General features: G+C 46.9%; 1 protein-coding gene across 1 annotated transcript in view; it reads left to right on the top strand.

The window, feature by feature from the left end:
* The window catches only part of SEC31B (SEC31 homolog B, COPII coat complex component), a 45,094-nt gene extending 20,326 nt beyond the window's left edge, over nucleotides 1-24,768 (top strand). Inside the window, exons 7-29 of the mRNA XM_025395482.1 lie at nucleotides 1,206-1,401; nucleotides 1,624-1,719; nucleotides 2,669-2,812; nucleotides 3,152-3,294; nucleotides 4,608-4,707; nucleotides 4,829-4,990; nucleotides 5,532-5,666; nucleotides 8,524-8,748; nucleotides 11,044-11,118; nucleotides 11,372-11,470; nucleotides 11,828-11,927; nucleotides 12,421-12,599; nucleotides 12,829-12,955; nucleotides 13,345-13,490; nucleotides 14,192-14,365; nucleotides 15,065-15,223; nucleotides 20,610-20,787; nucleotides 21,177-21,491; nucleotides 21,736-21,794; nucleotides 22,101-22,247; nucleotides 22,536-22,652; nucleotides 23,401-23,472; nucleotides 23,703-24,768. Coding sequence (XP_025251267.1) covers nucleotides 1,206-1,401; nucleotides 1,624-1,719; nucleotides 2,669-2,812; nucleotides 3,152-3,294; nucleotides 4,608-4,707; nucleotides 4,829-4,990; nucleotides 5,532-5,666; nucleotides 8,524-8,748; nucleotides 11,044-11,118; nucleotides 11,372-11,470; nucleotides 11,828-11,927; nucleotides 12,421-12,599; nucleotides 12,829-12,955; nucleotides 13,345-13,490; nucleotides 14,192-14,365; nucleotides 15,065-15,223; nucleotides 20,610-20,787; nucleotides 21,177-21,491; nucleotides 21,736-21,794; nucleotides 22,101-22,247; nucleotides 22,536-22,652; nucleotides 23,401-23,472; nucleotides 23,703-23,882 — 3,328 coding nt within the window. The 3' untranslated portion in view covers nucleotides 23,883-24,768. The remainder of the gene's footprint in view (nucleotides 1-1,205; nucleotides 1,402-1,623; nucleotides 1,720-2,668; nucleotides 2,813-3,151; nucleotides 3,295-4,607; nucleotides 4,708-4,828; nucleotides 4,991-5,531; nucleotides 5,667-8,523; nucleotides 8,749-11,043; nucleotides 11,119-11,371; nucleotides 11,471-11,827; nucleotides 11,928-12,420; nucleotides 12,600-12,828; nucleotides 12,956-13,344; nucleotides 13,491-14,191; nucleotides 14,366-15,064; nucleotides 15,224-20,609; nucleotides 20,788-21,176; nucleotides 21,492-21,735; nucleotides 21,795-22,100; nucleotides 22,248-22,535; nucleotides 22,653-23,400; nucleotides 23,473-23,702) is intronic.
* Nucleotides 24,769-26,892: the final 2,124 nt, after the last annotated feature.

Raw genomic sequence — 26,892 nt, 5'->3', positions numbered from 1 at the left:
GACCACCTATGAGGCTTCAGGGATTTCACATGCCTTCCGTAGGGGCTTTGCAGGGGGCCCAAACTTTCTAGAAGGGGTCCAGGGATCCAAAGGGATCTTTTTCTCTGGGGCAAGACATTGGCATTATTTTGTTAGAAGCATCCTCAGAAAGCCAGAAAAGTATTTCCTGAATGGGAGCGTATCCTTTCATGCCTCTGTCTTCAGGGCTGGCCCTTTGCAGCCACATTGCCACTCCAGTGGGCCAGCCACATGGGAGAGGCATGGGGTGGGGAGGCCGTTGGGTCTTTTCTCATTTCCAGTTTGAGAGTGAATTGTTGGTCTAGGGAGCCTGCTTCTAATAGTTACAGAAGAGTTTGGATCTTTCTCTCAATAGGAGACAGTGTTTTATGATGTTGAGAGCTCAGGCTCTGGAATAAAATGGGCCTAACTTTGAACCTTGACCCTACTACTTCCTAGCATTTATCCTAAAATGGAGATAAAATTACTAGCTCTGTGTACAGAAATTTTATAACTTTTTTGTGCTTCAGTTTTCTCAATTGAAAATGGAAATAATAGTAATGCTTCATGAGGTTGTTAAATATTCAGTCAGCTAATACATCTAAAGCACTTAAAACAGTGTCTGATACATAGGAAGTATTCAATCAGTGTAAGTGGTTGCTATTATTACCTGACTATTTGAGTTGTGAGGATTATGTGAAGTAATCTATTTGAAGTATATATCACAGGGCCTATATAACCCCAATGTTAACTTAAAAATGTACGTGTATATATATATATATATATATATATATACACACATATATACACACACACACCTCCACACAACTCAGAGGCAGTGGAGTATATATCACAGGGCCTATATAACCCCAATGTTAACTTAAAAATGTACATATATATATGTGTGTGTGTGTGTGTATGTGTGTGTGTATATATATATATATACACACACACACACACACACCTCCACACAACCCAGAGGCAGTGGCTTCCTGGCTTCTAGTGTAACATAAATGAAACATTTTTTCAGAGAAAGGGCAGGACTGGGTGGAGGATACCTCCCTTCTGTCTGGGAAATGAAGGATACAGGCAAGTTCCAGCTAGGGGTGGGGCTGCCTGCATAATGGCAGAAGCTGACAGAGATGCCCATCCTGTGCTTACTGACATGAACCTAAGTTTGTACTGATGCCAGTTCCTCCTCTTTATAGGTTTCACAAGCTGATCTGGGGGAGCTTTGGCAGTGGGCTTCTGGAAAGCTCCGGGGTTATTGCAGGCGGCGGGGACAATGGCATGCTTATTCTATACAATGTGACCCACATCCTGTCTTCGGGGAAGGAGCCTGTGATTGCCCAGAAACAGAAGCACACGGGGGCTGTCAGAGCCCTCGACTTTAATCCTTTCCAGGTACTACAGGTACTACATTTCGGTTAGTCAAACATGGCCAAGCCGGGGAGCAACAGATCTGAGTGGAAGCATTCACATGTGGCCTCCGGTCTGTAACTCTGATCCCTTTCCAGGCTGTTTCAGGGGAGGCTTTTGATAGCCCCAAATTTGGGCTTCTTTCCTCCTTTCTTGCTCTACTTCTTCCTAGGGTGGTGTGTCTCCAAACACCTTTTATTCATACAGGGGAACCTCCTGGCTTCAGGGGCCAGCGATTCTGAAGTCTTCATTTGGGATCTGAATAACTTGAATGTGCCAATGACCCTGGGATCCAAGTCACAGGTGAGCAGCGCCCCCACCACCCAACCCTGGCTGCTGCTTAGAGTGTGCAGCTGATTTTCCTAGGTAAAGTCTTGTGTTCTGGAGCCAGTTGGAGCGCACGAGATTTCAAGCTTTACCACTGGAGGGCAATAAAGCTCCATAGACTAACATGCTACCAGCCAGATAAGAGCTAGGATGGCCGGTGGGTGGACGGTGTATATGGGGTGGTTGGTTTGTGCTCATTACTTGTTCTAGGAGTTTCTGGGAGGCAGATGAAAGGTGAGGAGAGCAAAAGATACCACAAGAAAGGATGGGAGTGCTGTCAGCTTTCGCAGAGTTGGGTAGGGCATTGGGCCCAGCAAAGACAGAGCAGAGTAGGTCCCCAGACATACCATTGTCCTTTTTATGGGGAGGGTCAGCTTTATTCTCCCTGTATGTGGCTCTCCCATGCAGTTGGGGGGTCTGGTCTTGTGTCTTGGAGAGCCTGTCTGTCAATCTGTAACTGGGCCCATCTTTTTGCTTCCTGGCCTTTTCTCTGTCTTGTGCTTACAGTATAGTGAGGTAAGTTGTTTCAATTTGATAACATCTTACGGTTTTTCTCTCGGCCTCACTCTCTCTGGGGGTCTTGGATATCTATGTTTTCCTCTCTCCCTCATCTTCCTCCTTCTCTCCCTCTCTTTTTGTCCTAGACAAGAGGGCAGTTTTTTAAAATCTTGACTCTATCCTCTTAGTAAAACCTTGGGTAGGAGTAAAACTTAGATGTGCCTTCCATCCCTTCTGCTTCTACACTGATACCTTAAAGGATCCTCCCTGGAAAATTCAACTCCCAGCTTCCCAACACTGTCTTAGTTTGGGTAGCCCCATGTCTATTCTTGGACTTGCTGTGGGTGGCTGGGAGCAGTGGAACAGCAGATGTCACTTTGTCCAGGGGGTGACAAGTTGTCATCTTTCTGTCCCCATCCTGCCTTAGCAGCCCCCAGAGGATGTCAAGGCACTGTCTTGGAACCGGCAAGCCCAACACATTCTGTCTTCTGCTCACCCCAGTGGCAAGGCAGTTGTGTGGGATCTCAGGAAGAATGAACCTATCATCAAAGTCAGTGATCACAGCAATAGGGTGAGTAGTGGAGGCCAGAACACAGGCTTGGGCTCTGGCTTCTCTCTCCTGCCTAGCAGTTACAGCTGCTCTGCCCAGGCCAGAGTCCTGCTTTCAGCTGTCGGACATGTGGAGTCAGCCACTTAGCACATTTCCTATTGAGAGTGAAAACTTAGGGAAGCTAAACAAAGCTGATCTGGAAGCTTCTACCGTTCCTTACTTATTCCTGGCCATCACTCTCTGATGCCTGTGGTGTTCCCAGTCACAGAAGAGACACAGAACTTGCTCTCAGAGTGGTCCCATTTCAACTGGGCAAAAGAGTCAGGTTACAGCACCCATTGGGATATGCTTTGTTCGCAGATGCACTGCTCAGGCCTGGCCTGGCATCCTGACATAGCCACCCAGTTAGTGCTGTGCTCAGAGGATGATCGTCTTCCTGTGATTCAGCTGTGGGACTTGCGCTTTGCCTCCTCGCCCCTGAAGGTGCTGGAGAGCCACAGCAGGTAGCATCTCAGACGTCATCCATATCCTTGAGGGGATGGTGGACATAACTGGCCTGGGTAGGAGGCAATGTATGCCTCACTTTAGCTACTAAATATCCTTCCTGGCTTTAAAGCCATTCTGGTGAACGTATAGTCACCCAATACTAACTAGAGCCCTAACTAAGAGGAGGCCCTTAGACCCTGAGGTTATAGAGAGGAGGCTGAGATTCCATCTAAATTCCAAAGATGGGAATGGGGTCATGAGAAATACTGGAACCAGTGTTTAGTCTCCAGGCTCTGGTATGAGGCTAACGTCATTTCCTTAGGTGATGAGCTTTCCTCCTCCAGGATTTCTTCATAAAAATAACTTGACTCCTATCCTGTGAACAGGCCTCCACAATCTGTTCTTTCTTTTCTTTTGTTTTCTTTTTTTTTTTTTTGAGACGGAGTCTTGCTCTGTCCCCAAGGCTGGAGTGCAGTGGCGTGATCTCAGCTTACCGCAACCTCCGCTCACGGGTTCGTGCCTTTCTCCTGCCTCAGCCTCCCAAGTAGCTGAGACTACAGGCGCCCGCCACTAAACCCAGCTAATTTTTTTTTGTATTTTTATTAGAGACAGGGTTTCACTGTGTTAGCCACGATGGTCTCGAACTCCTGACCTCGTGATCCGGCCGCCTCAGCCTCCCAAAGTGCTGGGATTACAAGCGTGAGCCATCGCGCCCAGCCCCACAATCTGTTCTTTCTAACCAAAGGACCATGCTGCCTTTATATATCCTTGGGGACTTCTATGTTTTTAGACCAGTTCTTGCTCTATCACCCAGGCTGGTGTGCAGTGGCGTGATCAAGGCTTGCTGTGACCCCAATTTCCTGGGCTCAAGTGATCCTCCCCCCTCAGCCTCCCAAAGTGTTGGGATTACAGGCATGAGCCACTGTGCCTGGCCTCCTTGGGGACTTTTGATGGTTAGGTCTTTACTACCTCCTGGGCTGAAAACACTCATAGGGATGAGTGTTTGTGTGATTCATAGTGGTTCATAATCTCTACTCTCTAATTAGTGAAAAGAAGCAGGCCATCCTGCAGTGATCTAAGAGAGGCAGAGTGGTGCAGTGCATAGTGCACAGGCTCTGAGGTTTGATTTGGGTTCTGACTCTGTAACTGTTGGAAAGTTACTTAATTTTTCAAAACCTCATTTTCTTAATTTGTAAGATAATATCAGACCATGCATGTTATAGGGCATGGATGGTCTGATATGCCCTATAAAATGTATCAAAGACATATAAGGCAGCCTACTCATAGTAGGCATTCAACAAATGCTAGTTCCTCTTTCCCTACCTTTTAGGGGGATCTTGTCAGTATCATGGAGCCAGGCTGATGCTGAACTGCTGCTCACTAGTGCTAAGGACAGCCAGATCTTGTGCTCGAACCTGGAGAGCAGTGAGGTAGGCTGGCCCTTCTGTGGGCATGCTGGGATGGGAGAGAGAGGGTAGAAGAATCTCAGCTGCAGCCATGTGTTTTGGGTGTCATGGACTGTCCCTAATGGTGTGTGTTCCCTAATATTAGGTGGTATATAAGCTACCAACACAGAGCAGCTGGTGCTTTGAAGTGCAGTGGTGCCCTCGGGACCCTTCAGTGTTCTCTGCTGCCTCCTTTGATGGCTGGATCAGTTTGTACTCTGTGATGGGTAGGAGCTGGGAAGTCCAGCACATGAGACTGGCTGACAAGGTTTGAAGGGCTTGGGAGAGAATGCTGGAGGGAAGGGGCTGTCTCTATTTGTGGGAGAGAGACATATGGCCTGAGAAGCAGGGACTATTGGAGATTGGGAGAACAGGGCCCAGGGTTTGGGAGGACTGCACCTTTGCTCTGGTGCCCATCTTCCTGAAAGGATGTCAGTTTCTGCCACAATGTGAAGAAGGCCTTCACCCTGACTCTTGTTATTGGATGGGCCCTGTAATATTTCAGGGACAGTGGGACCCCTTTGCTGGGACAGTTATTTCAAGAGTATGACTCTTATCTTTCTCCTATAGATCCATTTTGTGCCACACTCCATTGTAGACTTTGAATGTAGTAGTCTTTCCAAGAGCCTACTTGCATGGGAGTCCCACCCTCACTACCACTTACTTCCCCATCCTCTGGAATATGGGAGTCTGACCTTTCTAGGTCAAATTGGGTGTCTCAAGGATTCCTCTCAAAATGGAGTTTGTAGGTGGAGGGCCTGACTAAACTGCCACTTTAGGATGGTGATGCAGGTGTCTTTTCCCCCCAGATCTCGTCTTCCTTCAGCAAAGGCCAGCCTCTCCCACCACTGCAGGTGCCAGAGCAAGTGGCACAAGCATCACTGATACCTCCCCTGAAAAAACCCCCCAAATGGATTAGAAGACCAACAGGTGTTTCATTTGCTGTAAGTGTAATGGATGTATAGGGGTGTGTGTGTGTGTGTGTGTGTGTGTGTGTGTGTGTGGCCTACCATGTGCCCAGCATGGAGCTAAGTTTTGTAGGAGACGTATTCCCACTCCCTCTGTCTCAGAATGGATCCCACTTTATCTCTCAAGGAGAAAGTTACTATAGTTTCCCTCTCTTCACTTCACCCATTCTGTATTTTCTGCCAGTCCTGTCTAAAAGGAGTTGACTGCCTTAGAACTCTCGGCTGTGGAGAAATAGCCTGAGATTCCATCTCAGTTTTCTCTAACCCTTACATATCTGAACTGGTAGTAAGGAACTACAAAGAAGGAAAAAAAAACAGATTTTATTCTGTCATTTATCTGTTCAAAACCTTTGAGCCTCCCATTGCTTTATAGACAAGGCTAAATGTGCACAGGGCTCCACTTACCTTTCCATTTCCATCTCATTCTCGTTTGTTCTCTATGCTCCAGTTACATATGACTCCTTTCTGTTTTGTAAATAACTCCTCAACTCTTCCTGCCTCTGCTTGTATCCTAACCTTCAGCTTCTCTCCTGGGCCCACTAAATGCTACCACAGCCTTTCAAGGCCCCTCTCTTAAATACTGTCTCCTCCTTGATGCATGTCTGTAAACCAAGTCAAAATTAACCTCTCTCTATAATCTCACAGACTTACACTTTGGTAATGATACGTTCTAACTATACTAAAGTTATTTATATACATATATGCATATTACCCTACTAAGTAATAGACTCCTTAAGGGTAGGGACTATGTCTTGCTGATTTTTATATCCCCAAAGCAGTGCTTCACAAACTCTTAATGTGCATCCACATCACTTGGGGATCTTATTAAAATTCAGAAACTGGTTCATTGAGTCGGGAGTAAGGCCCAAGATTGTGATTTTTCAGCAAGCTCCCAGTTGATGCCCTTGCAGCTGGTCTGAGGACTAGCACTTTGAATGGCAAGGCCCTGAAGCACTTGGGACAGTGTTTAAATATTAGGTTTGAATTGAAAACAGATGTATAAAAGTAGAAGTTCTTGTTTTCAAAGCCAACAGTTTTATTGGGGAGGCAAGACTAACACATTCAATAGGCTGTGAGCTTAAAAAGAAAAAGAAGTGGGGAGGTAAAGAATTCTGAGGTCAAGAGGCCTGAATTCTTATCGTAGCTCTGTCATTTATTAGCTAGGTAACCTTGAACAATTCATTTAACCTCTCAGGACTTAACTGTTCTTATCGGTAAAACAGGGATAGTGATGCCTGCCCAGAAAATTAACATGAACCACAAATAAGAATATATGTACACACTTTGTAAAACGAGCAAGTACTATACAAATCAAAAGTTAAAATGGTTTTGCTTAGCACTAATCTGTGGCGTAGATTTTGTGCTGCAGAAGTCAAGGTAAATAAGAATTCTGACTGGGCAAGTTCATTAGGAGGTGGATATTGGGCAAAGAAATGGTGAATAGTTAGGGAGTAAAGCAATAGTTAACAACCCCAAATAATCTGTACAACAAACCCCCATGACACAAGTTTACCATGTAAGAAACATGCACATTTACTGCATTGGATTGAAATTTTTTTTTAACCCAAAGTAAAAGTTTAAAAAAAAAAAGTTATCGACTAGGCGCCGTGGCTTACTCTTGTAACCCCAGCACTTTAGGAGGCTGAGGCGGGTGGATCACCTGAGGTCGGGAGTTTGAGACCAGCCTGACCAACATGGAGAAACCCTGTCTCTACTAAAAATACAAAAGTAGCTGGACGTGGTGGCACATGCCTATAAACCCAGCTGTTTGGGAGGCTGAGGCAGGAGAATCGAGTGAATCCTGGAGGCAGAGGTTGTGGTGAGCTGAGATTGCGCCATTGCACTCCAGCCTAGGCATCAAGAGCGAAACTCCGTCTCAAAAAAAAAAAAAAAGTTGTCAACCTTGGATACACATTGGAATAACCTGAATAATTCAAAAAATACTGATGCCTAGTCCCACCCCCAGAGTTTCTGATTGTATTGTCTGGGGTATGGCCTGGCAAGTCTGGATTGTTCTCCACGTGGTTTTAATATGCAGCCAATGTTGAGAACTGCTAGAGTAAAAAGGGTTTTTCTAAGGTCCTGTTTGTGCCAGATGCTTTATATAAGGCATCTAATTTGGTGAGAAGGATACTCTAGGTGGGGATGTTGTGGGTAAAGGCACAGAAGCAGGAACACATCAGGCATTTTAGGTATGTGGAGCAATGTAATAAACAAGCAGGGAGAGAGATGCTAGGAAAGATAGGTTTGGCCCTGATTTTGCAGAAGTTTGGGCACTGCAGGCAAGGGAGCTTAAGCTCTTTTCTGTGGCCTTGTGTAACCACACAAGCTCCTGAATAGCAGCAGGGTGGTACAAGCAATAGGGGGATAGTCTAAGGCTTAATTAGAGGAGGGAAAAGAACAGAAGGCTTTTAGTAATCTGGGTGTACTAGCACTGGGAATGGGATGGAGGGCACCTGCATGAAAGACAGTGAACAAGAAGAGGTAGGACCTTGTCGTTGCTTGAGTATAAGGGGTAGGAAGATTTTGCTAATGCTGAGGTATTTAGCCCAGGTGACTGGGAGAATGGTGGTACCAGGACAGGTTAGCAGAAGGTGAGTACTGTGTGGTTAAGTTTGAAGCGGGTGGTCCTAAGAGTACAGAAGTGGTTTTGGTAGGGAGACGCATTCAATACTAAATTACTGATCCTATTCAACCCCCACCAGGAACTCTCTTATTTTATTGATTTCCTAGCCTAGGGTCAGCTATTAGATAGCCTTCTCTGTGAACCTGACTTAGTGTTACTTTTTGGCTTGAAGGTATAACCTTTACCCTTCTTGCTTTTCCTCACCAGTTTGGAGGGAAGCTGGTTACTTTTGGCCTCCCCAGCACAAGGCTGGTGCCACAGCCTTGCCCCCGCCTAGTCTTCATCAGTCAAGTCACCACAGAATCTGAATTCCTGATGCGATCAACGGAGCTGCAGGAGGCCCTGGAATCAGGAAATCTACTGAATTACTGTCAGAACAAGAGCCAGCAAGCTTTACTGCAAAGTGAGAAGATGCTGTGGCAGTTCCTGAAGGTAGGAAGCCTGAAGACTAGCTGCTCAGAAGTGTCTTCCCAAAGCCTGGAACTTCAACCTGTGTCAACTGCAGGAGAGGCACAAGCACACTGATTACAGAGCCCTTAACTCCCATTAGTTTTTTCCTCACACTGTACCTACCACTGGGACACAAAACCTTCACTCTTTACCAGAGGCTCAAAGGCCATTTGGGAAGTGGCTAGGAAAGATGGGGAATACACGAGATGTTTTCCTTTATTGCTACTATTGCTGGTGTCCTAGGTACTTTATCAGAGCCAAGGCAAAGACCTTCATGGTATCATGCCAAAGGGCAGGTAAGGTAATGGGAAAGAAGAAAAAGGAGGAAAGAGAAAAAGAAGAGAAAGGAAGATTAGTTAGAAGGACACATTGTCATAAGAACGCTTTGAGTTGGTTTCAAGTAACCCAAGGCAAGTCCTTGAAGTGGGTCCTAGGGTTCAGGTGCCACTCTACGCTGGAGGCGTGGGTTCAGTTCCAGTTCTCATTTAATTTCAAGTTTCCTACGACACCAGGAGGAGCGCTATACCTATCAAAGGAAATGAGCAAGTGAGAGATCTGAAGGAAGAAACGGAAATAGCTGACTGGTCAGTCAGTGGGATGATTGTGCAAATTTTTGGAATTGTGTAGAAGAAAGCAAAAAGGATTGGGCCTGTACCAGGGCATCTGAGAGGGACTTGAAATTTGAGCTTTAGGCATAGCAGAACTACATGAAGGTGGACATCAGGAAGTTAGGAAAGAGAAAGAGTATTTGAGAAAGATCTTGACTATATAGTGAAGCTAGAGAATGATGTGGGAAGAAAAGAATAAGAAGTGATGCTTTTGTCGTAAGCAGGGTATAAGTTCCAGGAATGGTGAGGTGGGAAAGAGAGGGAGTGGTCAGGAGTTCAACCTTTATTCTGCTAAACAAAGGAGAGAGTGGTACCTATAGGACAGAGGGACCTATAAGACAGGGCATTCTGGGTGTTTTTGTTTTTGTTTTTTTGAGACAGAGTTTCACTCTTATCACTCAGGCTGGAGTGCAATGGTACAATCTTGGCTTACTGCAACCTCTGCCTCCCGGGTTCAAGCAATTCTCCTGCCTCAGCCTCCCAAATAGCTGGGATTACAGGCACCTGCCACCACGCCCCGCTAATTTTTGTATTTTTAGTAGAGACGGGGTTTCACCATGTTGGCCAGGCTAGTCTCAAACTCCTTAACTCAGGTGATCAGCCCACCTCAGCCTCCCAAAGTGCTGGGATTATAGGCGTGAGCCACTGCTCCCAGCCAGGCATTCTGGTTTAAAAGCTACCCAAGAGCTGTCCATCCTGATGGTTCCTGGTTAGGTGTGATGAACATTTCTAAGGAAGGGCATGGAAGGAGAAGGGTGCCCAGAGAGACTATGCGAAAGGTATGGTTAGAAATCATGGTTCAGTGTGGAATAAATTAAGGGCCTGGGATAGCTAACCAAGATTGCGGGGGCTTCAGAAAGGCTTGCTCCTTGGTATTTGGGAGATTGAATGGGAAGCTGACTTTGTTTACTGTATCCGTGCAACTTCTACCAGAGGTCTTCTCAAAGAAACATTTAGACTCACAAGACTACTGTAGGCTACACTTGGCAGCAGTCTCCTCGGAAGGATATGGGATGGGGACTGCAGCAGGGTAGCATCAGGCAGGTGTCTTCTGTGGGAGTCCTTTCAGCAGTCATACAGTAATTCTGAGTTCTCTTCTTCAGCCCCCCAGAGATAGCTCAGGTGCAAGGAGTGAAAATATACATCAGGCAGGTACGTAAGTTGCCCTGACTTAGAAGCTTCTTGCCCACAAGAGCCAATATGTCTTGTACTAATTCTAAAAGCATAGCTTCCAGAGTCCCTGCAAGGAATCTGTCCAGTTACAAGAGCCACTGCAATCAGGGAAACACATAGCATGTTGTCCACATTAATTATTTCTAGATTACATAGTTCTAGTCCAGATGCAAGTTACCAATCACAGGCATATTGCCTAGGAACAGCTGATACTTTACTCTCACCAGACTACCAGGGTAATAGTGCTAGGAAGACAATGAAAGGTCAAATTCTCATGCGCAAGGGGCAGGGGGCTATGTTAACACTGCCCATAGCCCATCAGTAAGTTAGATCCGGGGGGGGAAAGGGAAAGATGGCACTGGACTGCTGAGGGCACTTCTAGTAGTACAAAGAACTATATTTGGAGGTATATTGGGACAGATGCCCAGCTTCGTGTAGGAAGAGCATCATTTATATTCATTTAATGGAATCTTTTCTGTGTTCTATGGTTTCTCAGGTGACCTTAGAGCAAGACTCCAGAATGAAATTCCTAAAGCTTTTAGGATACAGTAAAGATGAGCTTCAGAAGAAGGTAAGCTGCTTTTCACATCAGAAACATGTACTTGTTGAAGAGAATGTTGCCAGACTAAACCATCTCAGAATACCTCTTCCTGGCCTTACTGCATATGTGAGCATTTAACATCCTGGAGTTTGTTTTTTTCTCAGAAAAAATAGATCAGGGATCTTAGAGAGTCCGGTCGGTGGGGTATGGTGGCAGGAAAAGAGGATAATGCTTATTTGATCTTTCGCTGGAAAGGGCTGTTTTCATAGGTCTCTCCCTGCAGGTGGCCACATGGTTGAAGAGTGACGTGGGGCTAGGCGAGGGTCCTCAGCCCAAAGGAAATGACCTCAACAGTGACAGACAGCAGGCCTTCTGCAGTCAGGTGTGGTAGGAGCCCAGTCAGCCTGACCTAGAGTTATACAGGAAACCTGCCTTTTGGGTGTCTTTCCCTTCCTGGCCCTTTTCATTGCTCTCTGTAAGTGCTTAGCATTTGTACAAGTCTTCAGACTCCTCACTCTCTTAGAACCAGAGTGAGACACAGAGTCCCTAAGCTTTTGGGCTGGAAGTGGAGAGCTGTGTCTTAACCGTGAACTATGGCCCTTCCCAAACCTTACCTGGCTATATTTTTGGTTTTACCCATTAACGACCAAATAGTAGAACTCTCAGAGCTACTAAGCCAGCTCTCTGTCTGTCTTCTGGGTTCATCCCTAGGTAGTCACCTCTGTCCTTCCTCATACAGGCCTCCAAACACACCACAGAGGAAGCCTCTGCTTCCTCAGCCTTCTTTGATGAGCTGGTACCTCAGAACATGACTCCTTGGGAGATCCCCATCACAAAAGGTACCCTGAGCCTGAGGGAGAGAGTCTCTGCTTAGGACTAGGTGGGCCCGGAGGTTTTGGACTTGAGAGAGTCCCTTCTTGTCCCCTGCCTCATGTCTTCCTCCCACCATCTCAAATGCTGAGTGAGTCGCCTACCAGTTAGAGCTCTCTCTGGCTGTAGATTTTCATGGATAGGTCCTTCCTATGGAAGGCCTTCTACCAACAGATTTTCTTCTATCCTTCTTGCTGAAAGGACTGTGGCCCTGCCCACTGTGATCAAGCACACCTCACACTGTGCTACTGCCGCATCAGTTCCCTCCCTTGTCTTGGGCCCTGTCTTTAGACTTGGGCACCAAAATACATTTTATTGCCAAGGAATGAAGCTTGAGGGTTTAGTTTGGAGCCAAGCACGCTGAGTGATATAGAGATATAGAGGGTGTGCTGTGGGCCCTGCAGGGGGCAGGAAGCTAGGGTTTGAGAGCAACTAATGCAGAGGGGATGCTTCTGCCTGCAGATGTTGATGGACTCCTAAGCCAGGCTCTCCTGCTTGGGGAACTGGGTCCGGCTGTGGAGCTGTGTCTAAAGGAGGAGCGCTTTGCTGATGCCATTATCCTGGCCCAGGCTGGGGGTGCAGATCTGCTGAAGCAAACACAGGAGCGCTACTTGGCCAAGAAGAAAACCAAAATCTCCTCGGTAACTGCCCGTCGTGCAGGAGAGGAAGGGAGGGGATTATTTGGACCTTGTGAGGTGGATACCCACACCTTGGGACCCGTGTTTGAGTATCTGCCTGCCTCTCTCTACTCTACCACCCCCACCTCACCCTCGCCCCTACTCAGTGCTCTAACAGGAGGCCTGTGCAGGACTCCTGCTGCCTATGCTGGATGGATGGCTGATGGCCTCTTTCCCTCTCTGCCTATTACAGCTTCTAGCCTGTGTTGTGCAAAAGAATTGGAAGGATGTGGTGTGTACCTGTAGCCTGAAGAACTGGAGAGAGGCACTGGCTTTGCTACTGACATACTCAAGCACAGAGAAATTCCCTGAGCTCTGTGGTAGGTGTGGTCCCAGGCTTCAGGATGAAATGGTGTGACTTCAGCATGGAGTCAAAGGATGCATGCAGGAGGGAGGTGGAGGAGCAGCTGAGCTCTGGGAGGCCAGGCAGTGTTGTCAGGGCTAGAATCTGGCTCAGCCAGGAGGCAGGGACCACAGCGCATGCCCCTACTTTCAGAGGGGATCCTTTGTTGTCCTGGTTTACTTTGTCTTGTCACACCATGATGTGAGAACTTTCCCCTTCTCTGTACAGCAAGGTGAGTCTCAGTGTTGTCTTAAAGCCACTGCAGCTACTTGTCCCAGGCTCATGGTCCTCTCACTGTTTCCAAACAGGAGAAGGAGAGGCACACAGGCCAGCTGTGCCATTAATGAAATTTCCCTCTCTCTGCAGACATGCTGGGAACTCGCATGGAACAGGAGGGCGGCAGGGCACTAACCTCTGAAGCCAGACTCTGTTATGTGTGCTCAGGGAGTGTGGAGCGGCTGGTGGAGTGCTGGGCAAAATGCCATCAGGCTTTGTCCCCCATGGCTCTGCAGGTACCCCTTCTCTGCAGGGTACTGGCCACTCCATATCAGGCCCTTAGGAAGCTAGTGGTGGAGATGTGCAGAGCTAGCAGAGGCGGATCCTCTGGGACAGGCTGGAACCACAGCGTTAGGGAGGAGCGAAGGGTCCTGAATGTCTGGGATCTTCTCCTCTTCCCTCAGAGGAGACTAAGCAGCAGCTGCTTCAGTGTTAGTCTTTATAATTTTTTTCCTATTTCAGGTTTGGTTTTACAGATGTATTCAGTATTTGAGTAATTGTGACTTGGGCCTTCTATTAGCTACTGTAGAAAATTCTGTGGATTTAAACTGCCAGGTGTTCTGTAAGTGACCACAGAAAGTGGGGTCACAGACTCATGGAGAGATAAAAGTCGTACCTGAAACAGTTAGTATAACAGAGTCTGTGGTTGGTGACGTATAAGCAGAAAGGGTAAAAAAGCAAAAGGAAGAGGTAGAGATGTACTGAAATCTAAGACCACATGGGTCCAGTTAAATCCAATCCTAACAGCTTGGGAGGTGAGGCCAAGTGACCCTTCTTTGTCACGGTTCTTACATGTCATCATCTGCTGCCTTCACCTAGGTATGGCCAGGTGCCCTCATCTCTACCCATAGTAGGAGATCCCTGAATAAGCTACCTGGACTTAGAGAGCAGGATATGCTTCAATGAAGGCTTACCACCCTCATCCTTGTCCTTACAGGACCTGATGGAGAAGGCGATGGTTCTTAACAGGAGCTTGGAGCTACTGCGGGGTCCTCATGGGGTGAGCCCAGGCCCTGCCACAACCTACAGGGTCACTCAGTATGCCAACCTCCTGGCAGCCCAGGGCAGCCTAGCCACTGCCATGAGCTTTCTACCCAGTGACTGTGCTCAGGTAAGTGGGGCCATGTGAAGAGAGCAAACCTTTCCATTCAGTCATCTAACATTGAGCACTTCTGTGTTCCAGGCACTATGCTAATGCTGAAGCTTCTAGGATAGATAAGATGGAATCCCTTAAGCACCTCACAATCTACTGGGGGAAGATCAGATGTTGATGACTTATAGCGCCGTAACAGAAGCTTATACTGAGCACTGTGGGAGTGCAGGGAAGGGACTGATTTTTGCCTGGAGAAGTCAAGGAAGGCTTCCCAATGGTTAAAACAGCTGAGCTGGACCTTTAAAGAGAAGTAGCTTACTAGCAGATATAGAGCATTCTAAGCAGAAAGAATAGCAAGGAGGGAGGCATGCAAGTGTTTGGCAGGGATTCGGGAACCTTGAGTCATTTCTAAGGGGGCTAGAGTATAGAGCGGGATTGTCCAAGGGTCAGAATACAGTCGTGGGTGCTTAGTTTCTGTTTCTGGTTGGGCCAGTAAAGCCCCTTCCTCATCCCTGTTTTCCACTTATCACTAGAGTCAGAAAGCAAAAACCATGACTTTAGGCTGCTAAAAACCTAAAACAACAAAACAGAACAACAACAACAAAATAAGACAGGTTGGACAAGCTTGGTGTAGAGGGTCAGCTGAAATTTGACTGCTACCGGGGGCCTTGATTGTTTTAATTTCTTGACACAACTGTTCCTCATTAAAACTTATAGCCACCAGTTCAGCAGCTAAGAGATCGGCTTTTTCATGCTCAAGGTTCTGCTGTCTTGGGCCAACAGTCTCCCACTTTCCCCTACCCCCGGATTGTTGTGGGAGCTATCCCCCAGTCTAAAGAGACATCTTACGGATTGGGATCCCAGCCTTCTCACCAGGTAAGACCTTACTTGTTAATTCATTTGTTCATTCAACAATATTTATGTGCCAAGCGTGGTTCTGGGCACTTGGAATATATTGTGAACAAAACTGATGAAAATTCCCAACTTCCGTAGAATGTAGATTCAGTTCTTTTTATAATAAATGTTTATTGAACTACTAGGCTGTTAGGACATAAAGGTGCAAAAATCGTGATACTTGCCCTCAAGTAGCTCATAGTCTAGGGGAAAGATAGATATGTAAAAAATAGCTACAGTAGGCCTGGCACAGTGGCTCACGCCTCTAATCCCAACTTTGGGAGGCCAGAGTGGGCAGATCACGAGGTCTGGAGTTCGAGACCATCCTGGCCAACATGGTGAAACCCCATCTCTACTGAAAATACAAAAAAATGAGTTGGGTGTGGTGGCACGCGCCTGTAGTCCCAGCTACTTGGGAGACTGAGGCAGGAGTATTGCTTGAACCCGGGAGGCGGAGGTTGAAGTGAGCCCAGATCGTACCACTGCACTCCAGCCTGGGCGACAGAGCAAGACTCTGTCTCAAAAAAAAAAAAAAAAAAAATTAGCTACAGTAAAATTCATAAATACTATGATTGGGGTATGGCAAGAGGCCATAAGATCACACAGATGAAAGCAGTTTACTCTGTATGGTGGGGTTGCGGGGGCAGTCCAGGGAGTGTTTCAGAACGAGTCTGAGGTTTGATCAGAGTCTCAAAGATTAAAAGTTTTTAGGCAAAGGAATGAGCAAGTGAAGACTGTTTCAGGCACAGAGAATAGCATGTACAAAGGCACTGAAGCAAGAGTAAGCTGAGGCCTTTTGAGGATTACTAATATTTAATTGGGGCTGCAACACAGGTGTTTATGGCTGTGAAGTTAGATGAAGCTGGAACAACAGGTTCCGGAGTCAGATCACTAAGGACCTAGCATTCTGTGCTAAAGAACTTAAACTTGACAGGGAGGAGCTATTGAACAGTTTTGGGAAGAGGAGTGACATAATTAGCTGTATGTTAGGAAGGGCCAGTCTGGAGGGAGTTAGGCTATAGTAAGGGATGAAGAAGACATGAAATAACTAAAGCTGGCCGGGCGCAGTGGCTCAAGCCTGTAATCCCAGCACTTTGGGAGGCCGAGACCATCCTGGCTAACACGGTGAAACCCCGTCTCTACTAAAAAAATACAAAAAACTAGCCGGGCGAGGTGGCGGGCGCCTGTAGTCCCAGCTACTCGGGAGGCTGAGGCAGGAGAATGGCGTGAACCCGGGAGGCGGAGCTTGCAGTGAGCTGAGATCCGGCCACTGCACTCCAGCCTGGGCGACAGAGCGAGACTCCTTCTCAAAAAAAAAAAAAAAAAAGAAATAACTAAAGCTGGCCAGTGAGGTTGGATTTGAAATACTTAGTACTTAGTAGATAGAACTGACAGAATTGCTGATAGTTTGGAGAGGTGTGTGTGTGGTTGGGGGACTGAGGGAGAGGAAAGATGTTCTGGCCAAAGTGCCCGGGGGGATTGGGTACTGTTAAGATGTGAGGCCAGAAGTTTACTAGACGAGCTGGGGAACAGAATCCAGGGAGGTTTGGATACAGAGTTATCTGGTGGAAGCTCTGATGGCTCATCTTGTCCCACCTTCAATCCCCACCCTAATTCCTTTTCTTTTTTCCCTCCCTTTCTTCCGTCCCTTTCTTCCCTCACTTGTCTCCCCTTTTCCCCTTCCCCTCCTCTCTTCTCCTCTCTCTCTCCCTCTCCCCATCTCTTTTCATTTAAAAATAACTATAGATTCACAGGAGGTGGCAAAGAAATGTACTGGGATGTCTCCTGCGTCCCAACAACACCCCGCCCCATGTCAGCATCTCACACGACCACAGTACAGTATCAAAACCAAGAAATTGCCATTAGTACAATCCATGGATTCAGATTTCAGTCAGTCTCCACCAGTTTTACATATTGTTATATGTGTGTTTATGCAGTTTTGTCACAGTGTGGTGTGTAACCACCACCAAAATCAAGATACTCAATTTTACCATCACCATAAAACTCTCTTGTGTTACCTTTTTTTTTTTTTTTCTGAGACAGAGTCTTGCTCTGTCGCCCAGGCTGGAGTATAGTGGCACGGTCTCAGCTCACTGCAAGCTCCGCCTCCCGGGTTCACACCATTCTCCTGCCTCAGCCTCCCGAGTAGCTGGGACTACAGGCGCCCACCACCACGCCCGGCTAATTTTTTGTATTTTTAGTAGAGTTGGGGTTTCACCATGTTAGCCAGGATAGTCTCAATCTCCTGAGTGCTGGGATTACAGGCATGAGCCACCACACCCAGCCATCTCTTGTGTTACCTCTTTTATAGCTGCACTTATCCCGCGTCCCTCATCCTTGGCTTCACCAATGTGTTCTCCAGCTCTATCATTGTTATTTAATGATTGTTACATAAATAGAATCATGCAGTAAGTATCCTTTGGAGATTGGCTTTTTTCCCTTAGCATAACTTCTTTGAGATTCATTCAAGTTGTTCTGTGTACCAGTAGTTCACTCATTCTTATTGCAGAGTAGTAGTCCATGGCGTGAATGTACCATGGTTTTAATTTTTTTTTTTTTTTGAGATGGAATCTCGCTCTGTTGCCCAGGTTGGAGTGCAGTGGCGCTATCTTGGCTCACTGCAAGCTCCGCCTTCTGGGTTCACGCCATTCTCCTGCCTCAGCCTCCTGAGTAGCTGGGACTGCAGGTGCCCGCCACCACGCCCGGAGAATGTTTTGTATTTTTAGTGGTGACGGGGTTTCACCGTGTTAGCCAGGATGGTCTCGATCTCCTGACCTCGTGATCTGCCCACCTTGGCCTCCCAAAGTGCTGGGATTATAGGCGTGAGCCACTGCACCTGGCCTCGGTTTTAATTTTTTTAGCGATTCAAACTTTGAAGGACATTTGGGTAGTTTCCAATTTGGGGGTATTATGAGTAAAGCTGCCACGAGTATTCAAATACAAGTTCCTAACTGACGTCTTTACTAGGTTCAGTCTTTCAGTCCATGAACGTGGCATGTTTCTCCAGTGCTCTCTCTATCAGTGTTTTACAAATTTTATCACACCAATCCTGTACATATTTTGTCCAATGTATACTTAAGTATTTAATTTTTTTATTATCACCTGTCCGCTCGTGCCTACTAAGTATTTAATTTTGTCTTCAGCAGTTTAAAATCTAATTTATTGGTTTCCACTTGTTCATTGAGTATATAGAAATGCAGTTGATTTTTATGTGTTGATCTGGTTATACCCTGTGACCTTCCTGAATAGTTGTAGAAGTTTTCTGTGGATTCCATGGGGTTTTCTATTAGACAGTCATGCTGTCTGCAAATCTGCAAATAGATAGTTTTCTTTCTTTTCAATCTATGTGCATTTAATTTCTTTCTCATGCCTTATTGTAGTGACTAGGACTTCCAGTCTCTGTTAAATAAGAATAGTGAAAATGAGCCAGGCGTGGTGGCTAACACCTGTAATCCCAGCACTTTGGGAAGCTGAGGCGGGTGGATCACCTGAGGTCAGGAGTTGAGACCAGCCTGACCAACATGGTGAGACCCCATCTCTACTAAAATATAAAATTAACCGGGCATGGTGGTGAATGCCCGTAATCCCAGCTACTCAGGAGGCAAGGCTGGAGAGTCGCTTGAACCCGGGAGGTGGAGCAGTGAGCTGAGATTGTGTAGTTGCACTCCAGCCTGGGCAACAAGAGCAAAACTCCGTCTCAAAAAAAATAAATAGTTAACGTGAATGTTCTTGCCTTGTTTCCAGTCTTAGAGGAAAAACATTCAATATTTCAGTATTAAGTATGATGTTAGCTTTAGGTTTTTCATAGATGCTCTTTATGAGACTAAGGACATTTCCCTCTATTCCTTGTGTCTTAGTCCATTTTGTGCCACTATAACAGAATACCACAGACTGGGAAATTATTTATAAAGAACAGAAATTTATTTCTTATGGTTCTGGAGTCCAAGATCAAGGCACCAGCAGGTATGGTTCCACTCTCAGTTCCAAGATGGTGCCTTGCTGCTGTGTCCTCACATGGCAGGCAGCAGATGTGCAAGAGAAAGCAAACCTACTTCTGCAAGTCCTTTTTATGGTGGCATTAATCCGTTAATGAGGGCAGAGCCCTCATGACCTAAACACTTCCAAAAAGTCCCACCTCCCAACACTGTTGCATTGAGGATTCAGTTTTCAACACATGACTTCGGGGCACGTATTCATTCAGATCATAACACCTTGTGAACTAGATCATGAATCGGTGTTGAATTTTGTCAGATGTTTCTTCTGCATCATTTCTGTGATCATATTATTTTCATTCTTTAGTTTGTTGGTATAGGGGATTAAATTGATTGGTTTTAAAATATATTGGATCAGCTTTGCATGACCTGGACTCAATCCCACTTTCTTGTGGAATATTATTTTTTATATACATTGTTTGATTTTGCTAAAATTTTATTGAGGATTTTTGTGTCTAAGTTCATGAGAAATATTGATGTATAGTTTTATTTTCTGCTATCTTTTTCTGGTGTTGGCATCAGGGTAATACTGGCCTCATGAAATTAGTTAGGAAGTGTTCCTTCTTTCTTCTGGAAGAGATTACGTAAACTTTGTATTAATTCTTTGACTGTTTGGTGAAATTTTCCAGTGAAACCATCTAGGCCTGGAGATTTCTTTTCTGGGAGCTTTGAAATTACAAATCCGACCGGGCGCGGTGGCTCAAGCCTGTAATCCCAGCACTTTGGGAGGCTGAGGCGGGTGGATCACGAGGTCAGGAAATCGAGACCATCCTGGCTAACACCGTGAAACCCCGTCTCTACTGAAAAATACAAAAAACTAGCCGGGGTGGCGGGCACCTGTGGTCCCAGCTACTCAGGAGGCTGAGGCAGGAGAATGGCGTGAACCCCGGGGGCGGAGCTTGCAGCGAGCCCAGATCGCAGCACTGCACTCCAGCCTGGGGCACAGAGCAAGACTCTGTCTCAAAAATAAATAAATAAATAAATAAATAAATTACAAATCCAATTTCTTTAATGATTATAGGACTATCCAGATCTTCTTTCATTGTGACTGAGTTTTGGTAGTTTGTGGTTCTTGAGGAATGGGTCCATTTCTGATTAAGTTGTCAGATATTTATGAATGTAAAGTTATCTGTAGTATTCGTTTATCTTTCTAATGGCTTCAGAGTCTGTTGTAATATTCCCTGTTTCATCTCTGATGATGATTTATATCTTCTCTCTTTTTATCTTTATCAGTTTTTAGATGTTTATCAATTTTATTGAATTTTTTCCTCAAAGAACTAGTTTTTGTTTCGTTAATTTTCCCTATTATTTTTCTGTTTTCTATTATTTACTTTTCTCTTTCCTTTCCAAGAGCTGATGTTTTTTTCTCTTCATAGGTTCCAACTCCGTCTCCAAGGCCAAGAGTTTTCACCCCTCAGTCATCACCAGCGATGCCCTTGGCACCTTCCCATCCTAGCCCTTATCAGGGCCCCAGGATGCAGAATATAAGTGACTACAGGGCATCTGGGTCCCAGGCCATCCAGCCTTTGCCTTTGGGCCCTGGGGTAAGGCCTGGTGAGTGAGTCACTGAAGATCTGTTTGGGCAGAGCACAGAGGTCTCAGGAAAGCAACTGGCATGGCCAGCATGGATTTGGGAAGCTGTATGTCTGTCTAGTGAGAGGAGCTTGGAAGTTGAAGTCTGAATTCCTAATGCTATCACTGGCTTCGTACCTTTGGCAATATACCAAAGTGTTATGTTGCTTATCTCAACCCTATGGGATTGTTTTGAAGGTCAAATAAGGAATACAGTTAAAAGTATTTTGTAAATTATAGATTTCCATATACATGTATTAATCATTTATTATTATTAATTTTTTATTGCTATCCTGTTTCTCCTTGATATGCTCTGAGATGCTCCTGAATTGAAGTTTAGTGACAAATGACCTATTTCTGTTCTACCTCAGCTTCATCTCAGCCACAGCTATTAGGAGGGCAAAGGGTGCAAGCTCCTAACCCGGTGGGATTCCCTGGGACATGGCCTCTTCCTGGTTCCCCTCTACTCATGGCATGCCCAGACATCACGCAACCTGGCTCTACCTCCCTGTCTGAGACTCCTAGACTGTTCCCTCTGCTTCCTCTGAGACCACCAGGTCCCAGCCACATGGTCTCCCATGCCCCAGCCCCTCCTGTGAGCTTCCCTGTGCCATACCCTCCAGGGGGCCCAGTTGCCCTATGCTCTAGTATCCTCCCAACCACTGGCATCTTGACTCCTCACCCAGGTCAGTCTTCCTTCCATGAATCCCTCTTCTGGGTTATTGCCTCCCCTACCCCTCCAACTACTTTGGTAGTCTTTCTTCAAGTCAGAGGCTAGGGCCCTGTGGGGTGGAGGGTGGCCAGGAGTGTAGATAGTCTGCAGAGGGAGGTATGGTGGATTCCAACTCAAAGATGCTTCCAGCCTTCAGATCAAAAATTTCCAGTGTTTTTCGTTATGCCCCTAAAAACCTCTATCTTTTTATCCTATAGGACCTCAAGATTCCTGGAAAGAAGCTCCAGCCCCCAGGGGAAACCTCCAGAGGAACAAGGTCAATGCATCTGTCCCCACCCACTCCCTCGCACATTCACCAATGACCATGTTCTAATTCCTTAGAGGATTCAGTCAGTCCTTCCCCTTCTCATACTGTCCCCGCCCTCCTCCCACTTACTCTTCTTTCCTCAGGACCCTCCTCTTTCTCTTTCCCTCTTACACACATACACCAGTCTCGTCACTTCCCAGTTTCCCATACTCACTCCTCTGCCTCCTTGTTCACTATCATTCCTGCCACTCCCCAAAACCAGAGCCATGGAGTCTCTCAGCTCAGACTCATGTGTCTTTCCTTCTGTCTCTTTAGCTGCCAGAGACATTTATGCCCCCAGCACCAATTACTGCTCCAGTTATGAGCCTCACCCCTGAGCTTCAAGGGATTCTTCCCTCACAGCTCCCTGTCTCCAGTGTGAGTCATGCTCCCCCAGGGGCTCCAGGAGAACTCAGCTTGCAGGTAACAGGAACAATGTATTCCCCTCCCTTGAGAAACCTTCCAGCCCTCCTTGGGTGCCAGTCATGGTAGATGGGCCTCATTCTTCAAGGCAGAGACCATCTCTGAGCTGAGGGAAACTGGGGACAGGTACCAGGTGTCCTTACTGCAGAGAAAGGGAGGCTGCTCATCTCCCCACCTCTGCTCTGATGGGAACAGTATGACTGTGAGTCACTGGGGACTAGTCCTTAGGGAAGCCATGAGAAGGACAGATTGCCCCTCTGGCCTTTCTCCCTGCTTCTTTATCAGCAGCTTCAGCACCTGCCACCTGAGAAGATGGAAAGGAAGGAGCTGCCCCCAGAGCATCAGTCCTTGAAGAGCAGCTTTGAGGCACTTCTCCAACGTTGCTCCCTGTCTGCAACTGACTTAGTGAGTCTGAACCTTCTCCACAGTGCCCTCCTCGCACCCCTCGCTGGTTCCAGGACCCCTCAGCTGTGGACCAGTTCCTTGTGTGACTCTCTTCTCACTGCCCTGCACATGCTGTCTCTATCTTGTACTTAATTAATGTCCATGTGGAGCTGGGGAGAGACTTCGAGTCTGGTCTGAAGTCTAGCTCCTTGACAGTAGGACCCAGCAGCATTGAGACCTAAAGGCAGCAGGGGTACTGGAAGGAGGGTGGAGCCAGGAGTAAGGAAGTCTGCCATTCCCTTGCTGGCTGTGTCGGCTTGAGCAAGTTGCTTACCCTTCTTGGGCCTTCATTCCCTCCTCTGTGAAATGAAGCCATTCTAGCTCTAATATGCTGTGATTCTTTTTTTTTTTTTTTTTTTTTTTTTGAGATGGAGTCTCGCTCTGTTGCCCAGGCTGGAGTGCAGCCGTGCGATCTCGGCTCACTGCAAGCTCCGCCTCCCGGGTTCACGCCATTCTCCTGGCTCAGCCTCCCAAGTAGCTGGGATTACAGGCACCCACCACCACGCCTGGCTAATTTTTTGTATTTTTAATGGAGATGGGGTTTCACCGTGTTAGCCAGGATGGTCTCAATCCGCCCACCTCGGCCTCCCGAGGTGCTGGGATTATAGGCGTGAGCCACTGCACCCGGCCTAATATGCTGTGATTCTTTATGGCCCTGTGTGGTGTTAGCCTTAGGGGCGGGGGTTGGAATCCATTTCTTTCCCTGCAGAAGACAAAAAGGAAGTTGGAAGAGGCAGCCCAGCGTCTGGAGTGTCTATATGAGAAGCTCTGTGAGGGGACAGTAAGTACACCTACCTGTGCTCCCACTGCCTCCTACCCTTCCACCATGACCATGGCCAAAGGAAGCCCAGTGTCTTTTCTTCCCATAGGTCTCACTGACCTGGGTTCCCCACAAAATATGTGCTTCTTGCCTGGACTGGGCCCAGAACTTAAGTCTTCCCTTATCCCTTCCATGCTGCCAGGGTAGGGACTGGGTTGGGCTCGCTAACCTAAGGGTCATTCCCTCCACAGCTCTCACCTCATGTCGTGGCTGGGCTCCATGAGGTTGCCCGATGCGTGGATGCAGGAAGCTTTGAGCAGGGCCTCGCAGTGCATGCCCAGGTGGCGGGCTGCAGCAGCTTCAGCGAAGTGTCCAGCTTCATGCCTATCTTGAAGGCAGTCCTCATCATTGCTCATAAGCTGCTGGTCTAAACTAGGCAGCCTCTCTTGCTAGGAGGCCTCTTCTGCTGTTACTTAACTCCTCCCTGCAGAAGAGGAGACTTTTGCAACAGATTCTGTTTGTTTTTCCCGACTCTTTTCCTTGCTGCCAGGTATGTGATGCTGTAGGCTTGACTCCAAACCAGCTGAGTGCCTGCTTTTTACTCCTTTATGCCTGGCCTTCTAGGATCTGTCCAAGACACTCCAGGCCTGGAGGCAGGGCATAGAGTCAGTTCTTCACCCTCCCTAATACTACACTCCGTAAGGACCTGGGGCAGAATATCTTCTCCCCCAGGGATCTTCTGTTTACGTGGCTTCTGAGAGGGTGAACAGGATTGTTACTTTTAAGTCTACCTCTGCTGTGACCCATCATGTGGGTCTTTTGTTTCTCCCTTCTGTGGTTTATGAGCCTGCCCTTACCTTTTCCCTGTCTCTGACTTCATATTTCCACGTCTGTATTTCTCTGTAGTCCAGGGTATGGGGTAGAGCTGACTGCTGTTCACCCTTTGAACAAGTCATGGATGTGAGGGATGGGTGCTGAGGAGAACCAAGAGAGGAAACTTTGGCGCTGTTAAAATGGAATTTCTCATGTGCCAGCATTATTAAGGGTGGGCTAGGTTGGATGGAAGGTGAAAGGGGTGAACTGCCTTTTGCTGGAAGCTGTCTTAGGCTGTGAGATAGGAGCAGGGGAACCACAGCCTATGGGGAACTGCCCTTGACTATGTTGGAGCCTTAGCCCAAGGCCATTCCTTCTGTGATGATAAAGCCCATTTCTGTATTCTCTTCCAGCACTGCTCCTCAAGGGTTGGGGGCCCTTCTACCTGGCAGCCACCACATGTCCCAGGGCTACCTTCTCTGGCTGGATTTGCATTTGTGGCACTGTGTTTGAATTTGCATTTGTGGCACTGTGTTTGATGCAGTGATGTACTTAATGGTGCAATAAAGCTGCTTTGATTTGGTTTCCTCTGTCACCTCCCAGTCATTGTCTCCTCTGGGTTCTATTTTGCCATTACCTTCCTAGTCCTCTTTATTCTTGCTTCCTGCACCCTAGTAAGGCAGGGGAGAGGCTTAGGGAGAGATAAATCAAGAAAGTTAAAGGAAGGTGTCCAGCCCCACTGAATTAGGTTCTCTCCTTGCAGCATTTGTGGTCACTCTGCTGGGTGTGTTGGGGGCGGGGGGGTTGTCTCTCTTCATCCGTGCCTGGTGTTCAGTTCCAGGGTTTTCCGCACCCCACTTCAGGGCTGAGCTCAGCTATACAAAGGGTCTGGGTGTGAAGCCAGGGGATACTAGCCCTAATCCTGTTGTAGATCCCATCATGTCTGTGGGCTAGATGTGTGTGTGTTTGGGAGGGAGGGATTGTTAGGCAGTATTTGTTTGTAAAGCCACTTGCTCTTCAGATAATACTTGCACTAACTTCTATTGATGAAGCAGTGTGAGCCCCAGCAAAGTCCTTTCCCAAAGTGTCTTTGAAGCCAAGAGCCCATTGAAGGGAAGAAAGGCCGGGAGAGGGGATTAGTTTGTTCAGCAGCTGTGAATTTCAGTGGGAGGTTGATGAACTCCGAAGTCTTTGTTTAAATTAAAGTGGGGGAGAAAAAAGCCGCTGCTGGAGCGAGAGCCCCACTTGGGGCCCTGAACTAACACAAGGAGAAGTCTGAGCTGCAGGGAGCTGTGTACTGACTGCGAAGACTTTTCCCAAACACTTTCGGAAAAGGTGTTGTGAGAAGACAAGGGGGCGGAGTGGCGGATTAGCATGTGAAATGAAGTTTTCATTGACTCCAGTGGGGGTAGAAGGCTATTTTAATGGCATTTTGTTCTCCTATTTTCTCTTCTTGAGCTCTTTAGATATATTGTTTTGCTAAGACAGGCTTTCTTCCCCCTTCTTTCCAGTCTGAGGATTGCCTCTATGGGAGCCAACATAAATATTTCTCCTCCAGGAATGCGGGTTAATTAAAAGGAAATGAATGAGTGGAAGCATCCAATCCAGACCTACAATAGGCGAGTGCCCTGGCCTGCCCTCCCCTCCCACCACCGCCAGCACCACCAGCGCCGAAGACGACCCGGTCTCTGTCTTTGCCCTAACCTGCTGCTAAGGCCAGTTGAGACTGCCATTCCTTTCAAAAAGAAAAAGCTCTGCCTGTGTGTAGGCTCACAGGCCAGGGACAGGAAGGAGACAGTGTTTTGCCCACCCCAACCAATTTCCTTGTCACTTCTCAGGACCTCCCTCTGTTTCTGTCTTCTGACCGAGACAGATGGGCTCCTGAAGAGCACACGAGAGGTGGGAAGGGGCCTGTGCTCTGCACTCACCCCGCAGTAACTTACTAGTTGGGGGAAGAAGCCAGTCATCTTTCTCAGCATCAGTTTAAATCTGTAAAACAAAAGGTTTGACTAGCTGACCTCAAAGATGTCTTCCCAAGCACCATTTCTGGAGTTGCCTACTTTGTAAAGGGACCACGGCCCTGGCGATTGAGTATAAGATGAGAACTTAAACTCCATGATGCAGCAATGGCGGTAGTTGTTCACCACTGTCTCCACTCTGGTGTTTGTTGAATGAACAAATGAACAAGTGGATATTGCAAAAGGAAGGGAAAAGCATACAGATCCAAGGCAGCTCAGTCATGTTTTCTTGATAGAACTGGAATGAATCTGGTATCCATTTGGGGATATAAAACAATAGCCTATGAAATAATGTTCTGGCAGCATGACATATTTAGAGTGCTGACCTGGAGTTATCAAATATGAAGCACAATAGTTCTCCTGCTTTTATGCTAAGAGACTTCCTGGAGAATGCAGCTTTACTTTACAACATTGTACTTTTAAATTTTCTAGCTGCCTTGCCAAACTTTCTTCGTGTACATTATCAAGCAATTCTGCAAAGTGGGACAGGTAGGTTAGTATATGCTACTTCTTGGTTAAGGAGAAAAGGTGAGTTGGGAGGCTCATATAAAAGTGGAGGGAAGGCGTGAAGGGCCTTTTGCTGATAGAGCTGGAAATGAAGCACTAGGAA

This window comes from Theropithecus gelada, chromosome 9 (assembly GCF_003255815.1).
Source record: "Theropithecus gelada isolate Dixy chromosome 9, Tgel_1.0, whole genome shotgun sequence".
In the NCBI taxonomy this organism is placed as follows: domain Eukaryota; kingdom Metazoa; phylum Chordata; class Mammalia; order Primates; family Cercopithecidae; genus Theropithecus; species Theropithecus gelada.
This window is presented reverse-complemented; position numbering and strand designations above follow the sequence as displayed.